Here is a 12,193-nt window from a genome sequence, read left to right as displayed (position 1 = left end):
CATCACAGTAACATCACTGTACTTGGGTACCAACCTGTGTTACTATGGAAACACACTTAACCTAGTTGATAAAAATCCTGTAAATTTTTTTTAATTTCTCCAGCCTACACCTGCACCCAATTGAGTCATCACTTGAGACTATATGTGAAAAAGAACAGGACTTGTAGTTTCTTCTTTATCAAGACATATTCAGCTTCCTAAAATAGCAGAAATCTTAGGCCTATATAAATGGGATCAAAGGGACTTCTGAGCTCAGCTAGATGATGTGAGAAGCAAACTTCTGAGTGCTCTGAATACAAATGAGTCGATGTAAAAATCGCAGAAGAGTAGGCTATGACGAGGAGAATGTTATTGGGCAGAATCTGATGCACCCTATCTCGTGATAGTCAACGCTTTCTCAAGGCTATTTCTCACCTTGATTATGTAAAAGGGAAAAAAGCTTTATTTGATGTCTAGGAAAATATATAGCAGGTGTTTGTTGTCGGATGCACAGATTCAATAGTGGAAGTGACTCTCCCACTTTCTGACATGTAACGCAGGGGAGTATGTCGTGACGTCACGTCTGTATTTCACAGGAGCCCGAGCTGCAGCATAGACTTCAGCACCAAAGCGAGAGGACAGCTCCGGATAAGCAGCGCGCGGACACTGGTTTAATGCACGAGCGTGGACAGAGAAAATACAGACACAGCGTCCAATTTGCTCGGGCGGAAATCACTCCAAAATCTCCAAGTCAGCCATTCTACCCTTCACTTATAACCAATATCAGTTGACTCACGGACAGTCCGGCCATTGACAAAACAGCTGTTCTCACCCGTCACGCTTGTTGATTACAGAGGCAGGCAAAGCAGGGGGGAAGAAGAACCACATCCAGACCAGCTCTGACATCTTCCAGAAACGCACCGTCTCTAACTTCCCTCATTGATCAACCTAATCACAACGGGAGATGGAGATCATTAAAGTAGAAAAAGCAGACAAAGCACCCGGTAAGCAACTTATTTAGTCATTTAATAACAGACTGGGTGTGTGTTGTGTGTATTGAATAAGTGGGTCTGGTGGCGTGGCAGTGCGTGGCCCACGCCTTTGTGTGGGTAGACTGCGGTACTTGGAGCTCGTACACAGGACAGGCGCCTTGCCGCTTAGCCTACATGAAAATAGCAGTGGTGGACTAAGGTGTGGTTTATTTGGCTACGAACATCTGTGTATGTCTCCTGCTGGCGTAAAGCATCCATAGCCTACTACGACTCGCCCTTGTAGGCTACCTCGTTGATTTTGTTTTCAGCGAATGGCTGACAGAAAGAACCCTGATGCAGCAAATTTACTCAGGTTAGCGTTTTTCGTCATGAATCTTGTTCTGGAGGCAGCTCCGCAGAGCGGTCAACTGCCACAGACACAAAGTCATAACATCGGATTTTAAACTTAACCCTAACGTTAACCCTAACCTTAACCACACTGCTAACTTGAATGTCTACCCCTAGCCATAAATTAAGAGAAAAAAAATATTTTTCGTTTTCTTGAATTTCATAGAGCCAATATTGACTTTGCTGCTGGCCCATCCAGCGGAAATCGCTCAGTTCTGCCCCCAGGGCAAGATTCATGACAATAAACGTCAACCTGCCAAATTTACAGCTCCGTAGGGTTTCGGGAGGGGAAGGGTGGGTTCTCTCAATTCTCTGGCTATGGGCAAGGCTAAAGGCCCACACGCATTATCATTACACATGTATCCTGTGTTCTAGCCTACTTCGACACCTGATATAAGAGGAGTAGCATATTGGTTGATAAAACGGGTGTTTTGAGTTGACCTGACTTTTATAATAATATAAAAATTAGGTTTAGTCAAATAATTCCTACACCTGCCTGATTTTCATCTGGGCTGCCTATTAAATACCTGTGCTTCATGGGCGATGGCACATGTTATCTGTCAATAGCCAATTCATGATGTTGTCTATTCGCAGGGTTGGGGAGTAACGGATTACATGTAATCCATTACATGTAAGGGATTACAAAAACGGTAACAGTAATCCGTTATGTTACCAGCAAAAATATTGTAATCATATTACAGACACTCTTGAAAAACTAGATGATTACTTCGAGGATTACTTTTAAATTCATAAAGGATGTTTGGGCCAAAAATTTGACACTTCTATGTTTTCTCAATGACATTCAAGTCAGCATTGAAAAAAGGCGCAAGTTTAAGTTTGTTCCACTAACAATCATTGTTTTTGAAACCAGTGGACAGCCAGACAGCCAAATGCGGTCTTGCAACAGCTGCTTAGTGCAGATCCAAGTCTATGGAATACAAGTAGGGCTTTTATTGCTCAATCTAATTCATGTTGATAAATAAAATAAATTCATAGGTCACATGCTCAAACTTGCACACTTTTGATAGACTTAAAGAGTCGATCTGGAGATGCTACATCCATTTTTTGACTTATGAATTATGTACATAGTACCAGTCAAGTTTGGACACCTTCTCATTCCAGGGTTTTTATTAATTTTATTATTTTCTACATTGTTGAATAAGAGTGAAGACATCAAAACTATAACATAAAACATATGGAATCATGAAGTATCCAAAATATATTTTATATTTGAGATTGTTCAAAGTAGCCACGCTTTGCCTTGATGACAGCTTTGCACACTCTTGGCATTCTCTGAATCAGCTTCATGAGGTAGTCACCTGGAATGCATTTCAATTAACAGGTGTGCTTTGTTAAAAGTTAATTTGTGGAATTTCTTTCCTTCTTAATGCATTTGAGCCAATCAGTTTTGTTATGACAAGGTAGGGGTGGTATACAGAAGATAGTCCTATTTGGAAAAAGACCAAGTCTGTCACGCCCTGATCTGTTTCACCCGTCTTGGTGATTGTCTCCACCCACCTCCAGGTGTCTCCTGTTTCCCCCATTAGTCCCCGGTGTATTTATCCCTGTGTTTCCTGTCTCTCTGTGCCAGTTTGTCTTGTTTTGCCAAGTCAACCAGCGTTTCTCCTAGCTCTTATTTTTCTCCTAGCCCTCCTGGTTTTGATCCTTGCCTATCTTGACGCCGAATCCGCCTGCCTGACCACTCTGCCAGTTCTGACCTCGAGCCTGCCTATCCCCTGGTACTGTTTGGACTCTGACCTGGTTTATGAACTCTTGCCTGTCCCGGACCTGCCTTTTGCCTACCCCTTTTGGTGTAATAAATATCGGAGCTCAACCATGTCTGCATTTGGATCTCGCCTTGTGCCCTTATAACGTCCATATTATGGCAAGAACAGCTCAAATAAGCAAAGACAAACGACAGTCCATCATTACATTAAGACATGAAGGTCAGTCAATCTGGAAAATGTCAAGAACTTTGAAAGTTTCTTCAAGTGCAGTCGCAAAAACCATCAGGCGCAATGATGAAACTGGCTCTCATGAGGACCGCCACAGGAAATGAAGACCCAGAGTTACCTCTGCTGCAGAGGATAAGTTCATTAGTTAACTGCACCTCAGATTGCAGCCCAAATATATGTTTCACAGAGTACAAGTAACCGACACATCTCCACATCAACTGTTCAGAGGAGACTGCGTGAATCAGGCCTTCATGGTCGAATTGCTGCAAAGAAACCACTACTAAAGGACACCAATAAGAAGAGACTTTCTTGGGCCAAGAAACACGAGCATTGGACATTAGACCGGGGGAAATCTGTCCATTGGTCTGTTGAGTCCAAATTTGACATTTTTGGTTCCAACAGCCATGTCTTTCTGAGACGCAGAGTAGGTGAACGGATGATCTCTGCATGTGTGGTTACCACCGTGAAGCATGGAGGAGGTGTGATGGTGTGTGTGTGTGCTTTGCTGGTGACACTGTCTGTGATTTATTTAGAATTCAAGGCACACTTAACCAGCAAGGCAACCACAGCATTCTTCAGCGATACGCCATCCCATCTGGTTTGTGCTTAGTGGGACTATCATTTGTTTTTCAACAGGACAATGACCCAACATACCTCCAGGCTGTGTAAGGGCTATTTGACCAAGAAGGAAAGTGGTGGAGTGCTGCATCAGATGACCTGGCCTCCACAATCACCTGACCTCAACCCAATTGAGGTGGTTTGCAATGAGTTGGACTGCAGAGTGAAGGAAAAGCAGCCAACAAGTGCTCAGCATGTGTGGGAATTCCTTCAAGACTGTTGGAAAAGCATTCCTCATGAAGCTGGTTGAGAGAATGCCAAGAGTGTGCAAAGCTGTCATCAAGACAAAGGGTGGCTATTTGAAGAATCTCAAATATAACATTTATTTTGATTTGTTTAATACTTTTTTGGTTACATGATTCCATATGTGTGATTTCATAGTTTTGATGTCTTCACTATTATTCTACAATGTAGAAAATAGTAAAAATAAAGAAAAGCCCTTGAATGAGTAGGTGTGTCCAAACTTTTGACTGGTACTGTATATATCCATTGATTCTTGAGGAATATAACTTGCCTCATGAGTTTAGTTTAACTGTCACACTCCATGAGAACCCAAAATATAAGCTTGCTTTTCCTCCAATGTTTGTAAACATTGTAAATGTAAACAAACACTGTATAGCCTCATAACTTGGTTAAAACAATAATTTTGATATCATGGACGGTCAGTCCTTGCATCCATAGCTCTGTCTACTAATCTGAGTGTGGTTACATTTCTCCATGCCCATCCCTCAGCTTTTTACCAAAACAGAAGCGGGGCAACTGTTTTGTCATTGTTTCATCTGTGCATTTACCCTTTAAACAGCAGCATATTATCAAGATATCAATGTGTCACCAACAAAAAGGTTAACAATAGTCCTAAAGCAAATGCAACATATGGCATTCATTTTTCACATGTAAATAGCACTTTTCAGTAGTGCTCAAAGCATGCCATTCCATGAGGGCAGTATTTATTTTTCAGCTCAAATCAATGAGCCCAATCAGTCCTCCATGACAACAAAATCTGGCTAATAAGTCCTTAGTTTTGGGGTTATGATCAGGTTAAACAATTTGGTTAATCTATACTTCCATATTTCCAAGTCTTATTTTTGAAGATCAAGGGGTATAACATTCATTGGAATGACTGGAATTCTGATAGACTTTGGTTTTTATGTAAAGATATAATTTAATCATATTATTATATGTAGTAGAAAGCGGTGGGTTATAAGAAGCCTACATAACCAACCCATAAAGTAAATGTTAACATCCATATATGGCCAGCTATGTAAACTTTAACAATGATTTATCCTGCAATATATGTCCTTCAATTGGTAACATACATTGTGTCTTCTTCTAATGCCTCTTAAGGGGAAAGTCATCTAAAAGTAACAGAATGTAATCAGATTCCGTTACTGAGTTTGGGTAATCCAAAAATTACGTTACTGATTACAATTTTGGACAGGTAACTAGTAACTGTAACAGATACATTTAGAAAGTTACCTACCCAACCTTGTCTATTCGTGTGTGTGTGAGTGTGCTTGGTTTGAGGTTATTGGCTGCCTACTTGTGTGACGAACCTTATATGTGACGGATGCCCCATACACATAAAAGGTTACCTGACAATTCTAATGGGACACCTATAGATATCTCCATGCATTGAAATCAGCATGACGTACACCTTGCACTGGTTATAGGATGGAAATTCCCTTACAAAGCTCCCTAATCTTATATCCAAACAGTTTTGCTTTAAAGATGGGATGTCACACACACACACACAAAATCAACATTGGTTGAATGTGTAATGATTAATATGACCGCAGATGGTTATGTTCATTGAGCATGACTCTCTCATGCTCTGCGAACATTCCCATCTCATCACCCTCTATCCGCCTCTCAGGGCCATGGATGGTTAGTGCTACTGGTGTTTTTGTTGTGTGTGCCAGGTGCCCAGTGGTCCTAAACACCTCTGGAGCCTTGGGTCCTTGGATCCTGCTGGCTCAGCAGACAGACAGACACACACACACACACACACACTGACTGGAAGGTGGATTATATTATCATTGATCACCACTGGGAATTACTGTAGATGTTTTTGGGTCAAAACATGGTGTCTGATACCATCACAGATCAATATTTTGCTCCGGTCTCTTTCACACAGGCTCTACTTACTTCTTCTCTCTCTCAGTTTTGCCCTGGATTCTGTCCTGAATGTGGGGGAGTGCATGTGACTGTGTGTAAATGGGTTACATGTGTGGGATTGGAGTTATTTGCATAGAATTTTCATTCTAGATAAGTGTGTGTCTACGTGAGGAAGGGAGCCATGTAATGTGAAAGATTGCAGATGCAGAGAAAGGGGGGAACTGGAGAATATAAAGTTCTGAGTTTGACATGGCCTCCAAGATGTCTGAAGAGAGGATGACTTGGCATGCATTTCAACACAATTAGACATGGCCTCCAAGATGTCTGAAAAGAGGATGACCTTGCATGCATTTCTGCTGTGAACACAACAAACTTCTTGTGAAATAATTATACGCTTACTTTCTTTTCTTATCATGTGTTTGTAATGGTAGCTTTTCATTGAAACTCTATGGTGAAAGTCTAGTATCATATAAGTTAAAGCTGCAATATACAACCTTTTGGGCCACTGGACCAAATTCACATAGAAATGTGAGTTATAGATCTGTCATTAAGTCTAGGAAAGGGTCGATCTGTTCTACGTGCACTATGTGCGGAGCGATTTCTACATAGTGCATCTTTAATGTTGTTCTAAATAGAAGAATGGACTATGGCTAAGGCAATAACTTTTCTACAGGAACATTACTTTAGGTGATAAAGAGTCAAACCCAGAAGCAATTGTGGTAATGCTTTATTTCATGGTACACACACACACACACACACACACACACACACACACACACACACACACACACACACACACACACACACACACACACACACACACACACACACACCGCTGGTGATTCAAGTGACAAAAAGTTTATAATAGTTTTCCCATTCATATCTGGATCCTGCGAAGTAGTTAGCGTTAATGCTGGGACCGCTGATATATGTCCAAGGATCCTTGCTCAAACAAGGTGGTACTACATTGGCCAAGCAGCTAGCTATCAAGCTGGGCAACCTGGTCTACTACTGCTGGATACCAAGCACCAGAGGTGTGGACTCGAGTCACATGACTTGGACTCGAGTCAGACACGAGTCACAAATATGATGACTTGCAACTCGACTTTGACTTTAACACCAATGACTCGTGACTACTTGGACTTGAGCCTTTTGACTCGAACTGACTTGATACCCTCCCCAAGCTCAAATATTAAAAATGATGCTATTAAAAAAAGTCTGCAGTGCATCAACACTTCATTTAATGGATTCAAGTTTGAATCGGACAGCAGCCAATCAAATTGTGCTAGCTGAGAAAAAGTTGCGCGTGGCAATGCAGAGGAATGTCGGTGGGTGAATTCAGTCAGAGCCCTTGGAAAGATATTACCCAAAGTATTATTTTCGGATATAAAGACTACGCTGTAGTCACCAAAAAACAGATTGCAACTTGCAAACACGAGGGAAGAAAATTACAGACGGAGGCACAACAACTTCCAACTTTGTTCGACATTTGAAGCTGCACAAAGAACGTTAAGTCGTGGCTAATATAGCCGACAGCTATATATAACTTTGCTTGTCTAGCATGTAGGCTAACATAACATTAAGTCAATGAGCCTCCACGCAGTTAGTCAGTGCGGGAACGTGAACATTGCACCCAAGATTGAGCTACAACTGCCTAGGCAGTTGGTAGCCTAAACCCTGCCTGATGTTACTGCTGTTCCTAAAACCATTGATATACCTTAGCCTCCTGTAACCACACACAGAGAGTGTGTGTGTGTGTGTGGTGTGTGTGAAGATTGAGCGATTGTGTACAAGTCTACATCGCCCGATTGCGCCCCATAGCGATCCTCGATAGTCGATCAATCAGGACTAAATTGATGAAGTAAAGGGTGATGGGAGAAAACTGTGGAGACTGTTGAACACTATTATGGGTAGGAATTCGAATGTCCGCCTCTTTTGTTGAATGAGGGTATATTTATTACAAAACCACACAACATTGCAAACTACTATATTTTACAGGCAAAGTGGACAAGTTGAGGAAGGCTATGATTCCAACTGATGGCTCTGTAATATTCATATGTGAATACATACTGAATTATAATTGGATGCATTTTACCGCCGTATCATACTGTGCGGTGATTGGTTAAGACCACCCAGACGGTTAGGCCATGGCCAGTTGATCATGGTTGGAGATAGGCGAACATGCAGTTGTAGCTAGTTAATAAAGAGTTATGTTAAGAAACATCCTGTAGTACTGCGTTTTATTATTTGTACAAAGCGTACAAAACAAGACATGGTGTCAGAGTAAATGGTCTTAAAAGATGGATTTTTCTGGAGTTCCTTCACCTCGAATGGACTGGGAGTCTACAAACTTACCCGATGCATGGCGTAAGTACAAACAGCATGTGGAGCTAATGTTCACGGGTCCTCTGAAGGCAAGAGGAGAAGAGGAAAAGTGTAGCTACCTGCTCCTCTGGATCGGTGAAAAAGGGAGAGATATTTACAACACATGGACACTTACCGAGGCTGAATCAAAGGTACTGAAAACATACTACGATCATTTTGAAGCATATGTTGTGCCCAAGACGAATACAATTTTCGCTAGGTACAAATTCCATGAGAAAGTACAGGGAGCTAGCGAGTTTTTTGAACAGTTTGTGACTGAGCTGCGTCTGCTTGTGAAAGACTGTGATTATGCAAACAAGGATGAGATGGTCAGGGACCATATTGTATTTGGAATACACTCACCGCGAGTGAGAGAGAAACTTTTGAATGTTGGGTCTGAGCTAACGCTGGACAAAGCTATCGACATAGCCAGATCTCACGAGCTAGCACAGGCTCAGATGAAAACCATTTCGCGCCACAGCACGAGCGCATCACGTGAACAAGCAGTGCACGCAGTCAGGCAGACATCAAAGCACATCTCCGGTGCGCAGAGAGCGTGTTTCAGAACGGAGAGAGACATAACTCCAAAACAAGACATGGTGTCAGAAGTGGGATTCTGTTTTTTTCCAAAACAGAGCGACACAGACTCAAAACATGTGGATATTGTGGATACAAAGTGCATGGCGAACAAGGAAATTGCCCAGCTAAAGGCAAACAGTGTACTAAATGTGGTAAATGGAATCACTTTGCAAAAGTGTGCAAAGCTTACCGTGGAAAAACAGTACACACAGTGAGTGAAGATGAAATGTCAATCAAAGAGTCAAATGATGAACTGTTCATTGATTCAGTGACACAGAAAAGTCACATATCAGAGACAGAGCAAGCCTTTGCTGACATTGAGATAGGAACACAAGGCATAAAGCTAAAGTTCAAACTAGACACTGGTGCACAAGTAAACATTATTCCTCTGAATAAGTACCGCAGCTTGACATCTGAGTGCGAGCTACAGCCCACAATGCGCAGACTGACTGGTTATGGTGGTGAACAGCTCCCAGTAAAAGGCACATGCACTTTCAAATGCAAATACAAGGAAAGTGACATGATGTTGGACTTTTACGTTGTTGACACTAGAGCACCTGCAGTGCTAGGTCTTAAAGCATGTTTAGACATGGACCTCATCAAGCTAGTTTTATCAGTAACAGCACCAGTAGAGACAGAAAATGTACTGGAGGAGTTTGCTGATGTCTTTACAGGAATAGGATTATTCCCAGGAGAATGTACCATTCACCTTGACCCAGACGCAACCCCTGTGGTCTACCCACCGAGAAAGATTCCCCTTGCTCTCCGTGCCCGTCTGAAGAAAGAGTTGGAGAGCATGGAGCAATCTGACATAGTCACCAAGGTTACAGAACCGACTGACTGGGTAAACGCGTTAGTGGTGGTGGAGAAACCACGCACAGGCAAGCTCCGAGTATGCCTCGACCCAAGAGACTTGAACAAGGCTATCAAATGGCCCCATTACCCTTTACCGACGCTAGATGGTATCACACACAAGCTAGCGGGAGCACACTACTTCAGGGTCATGGACGCTAGATCAGGCTACTGGGCTATCAAGCTCACAGAAGAGTCATCTAAGCTCACAACATTCAACACACCGTTTGGACGCTACAGGTTCCGTCGCCTGCCTTTTGGGATTATCTCAGCCCAAGACGAGTTTCAGCGAAAGATCGACGAAGTGTATGAAGGCCTCGACGGAGTTGTGGCAATTGTGGATGACATCGTTGTCTATGGCCGAACCAAAGAGGAGCACGACCGAAACCTCCGCGCAATGCTGCAAAGATCCCGCGAGAGAGGAGTCCGGCTCAACCCAGAGAAGAGCACAGTCGGCGCTACAGAGGTCAGCTACTTCGGACATCTTCTCACAGCGAATGGAATCAAGCCAGATCCACAGAAGATCTCAGCCATAAAAGAAATGGTGCCACCAAAAAACCGTGCAGAGCTGGAAACAGTGCTTGGCATGGTCAACTACTTATCCAAGTTCGCACCCAGCCTCTCCAATGCTAATGCACCCCTGCGTCAACTGCTAAAGCAGTCCAGTGAGTTTCTCTGGGACAAGCAACACGACATTGCTTTCCAGAATGTGAAAGACTTGATCACGAGAGAACCAGGACCAATCCTTGCCTACTACGACCCCAACAAAGAGCTCAGACTCCAAGTGGACACGTCGAAGTATGGACTAGGTGCAGTGCTACTGCAAGAAGGAAAGCCCATCGGCTACGCTTCCAAATCTCTCACAGACTGTGAAATCAACTACGCTCAAATCGAAAAGGAGCTCTATGCCATTCTGTTCGGATGTAAACGTTTCCATCAGTACGTATATGGACGACAAGTCATTGTGGAATCCGACCACAAGCCCCTTGAGTCAATCATGAGGAAACCACTAGCTGCTGCCTCGCCAAGGCTACAGAGAATGATCCTTCAACTACAAAATACGACTTCACAGTCACTCACCGTCCAGGCAAAGACATCCCTGTCGCAGACACACTCTCCAGGAAGTTTCTTACCTACAAGGACAGCAGCCTCAGTGAAGGCATGGACATGCAAGTACACACTGTGTACAGTAACTTACCAGTTAGTGACACAAAACTGAAGGAGATCCAAGCAGAAACAGGAAAGGACTCTCAACTCACACAGCTGAGGGAAGTCATACAGGATGGATGGCCTGAGGAGAGGAGAAAATGCCCTCAGAGCGTCTCAGAATTCTGGAACCATCGTGATGAACTATCACAGATCAACGGAATCATTTTCAAAGGAGAGAAAATCATTATTCCTACCAGTCTCAGAGAAGAGATTTTGACAAAGATCCATGCTGGACACATGGGCATGGAAAAGTGCAAACAGAGAGCACGGGACATTATGTTTTGGCCTGGAATGTGCAAACAAATAGAGGACATTGTTGGTAGATGCACCATCTGTCTTGAAAGACGCCCCTCAAACACCAAAGAGCCAATGTTACCTCACTGTATCCCAGACCGACCCTGGCAGGTCGTGGCAACCGATCTGTTCACCTGGAACAACGAGGACTACATCGTAACAGTGGACTACTACAGCAGATACTTCGAACTCGACAAGCTTCACAGCACCACATCTGCAGCTGTGATACACAAGCTGAAAGCAACCTTTGCCAGGCATGGCATTGTAGAGACTTTAATATCTGACAATGGGCCCTGTTACAAATCAAATGAGTTTGAATCCTTCACAAAAGCATGGGAGTTCACACATGTCACCACAAGCCCACATTACCCTCAAAGTAATGGCCTTGCTGAAAAATCTGTGCAGATTGCTAAATCACTCATGGACAAAGCAAAAGCAGACAAGAGAGACCCCTACCTCAGTCTCCTTGAATACCGCAACACTCCAGTTGACAACTTCAAATCACCAGCCCAGCTGTTGATGAGCCGCAGACTTCGCTCAACCCTTCCCAGCACCAACCAGCAGCTGCAACCTGAGGTCGTCAGCTACAAGGAAATGCATGAAAAACGTGCACAGAGACAGCAACAACAAAAGCGATACTACGACAGGTCAGCTAGACCACTGCCACCACTGATCAACGGAGAGTCAGTTAGAATCCAGGAGCATGGCCTCTGGAAACCAGCAGTCGTCATCCAGCCAGCTGACACTGAACGTTCATATCACGTCCACACCGCAGAAGGAGCAGTGTACCGCCGCAATTGTCGTCACTTACTGAACACAAAAGAACAACACACTGATGAGATGAACTGT

The 12,193-nt window shown here is 43.3% G+C and overlaps 1 protein-coding gene across 1 annotated transcript in view; it reads left to right on the top strand.

The window, feature by feature from the left end:
• The first annotated feature begins 415 nt into the window (after positions 1 to 415).
• LOC106579787 (fibroblast growth factor 12) overlaps positions 416 to 12,193 on the top strand; it is a 164,017-nt gene continuing 152,239 nt past the window's right edge. The window contains exon 1 of the mRNA XM_082966135.1: positions 416 to 983. Coding sequence (XP_082822261.1) covers positions 944 to 983 — 40 coding nt within the window. The 5' untranslated portion in view covers positions 416 to 943. The remainder of the gene's footprint in view (positions 984 to 12,193) is intronic.

This window comes from Salmo salar, chromosome 20, assembly GCF_965601325.2.
Source record: "Salmo salar chromosome 20, fSalSal1, whole genome shotgun sequence".
Classification (NCBI taxonomy): domain Eukaryota; kingdom Metazoa; phylum Chordata; class Actinopteri; order Salmoniformes; family Salmonidae; genus Salmo; species Salmo salar.
Note: the sequence above shows the minus strand (reverse complement) of the source record. Positions and strands in the feature narration are given on the sequence as shown.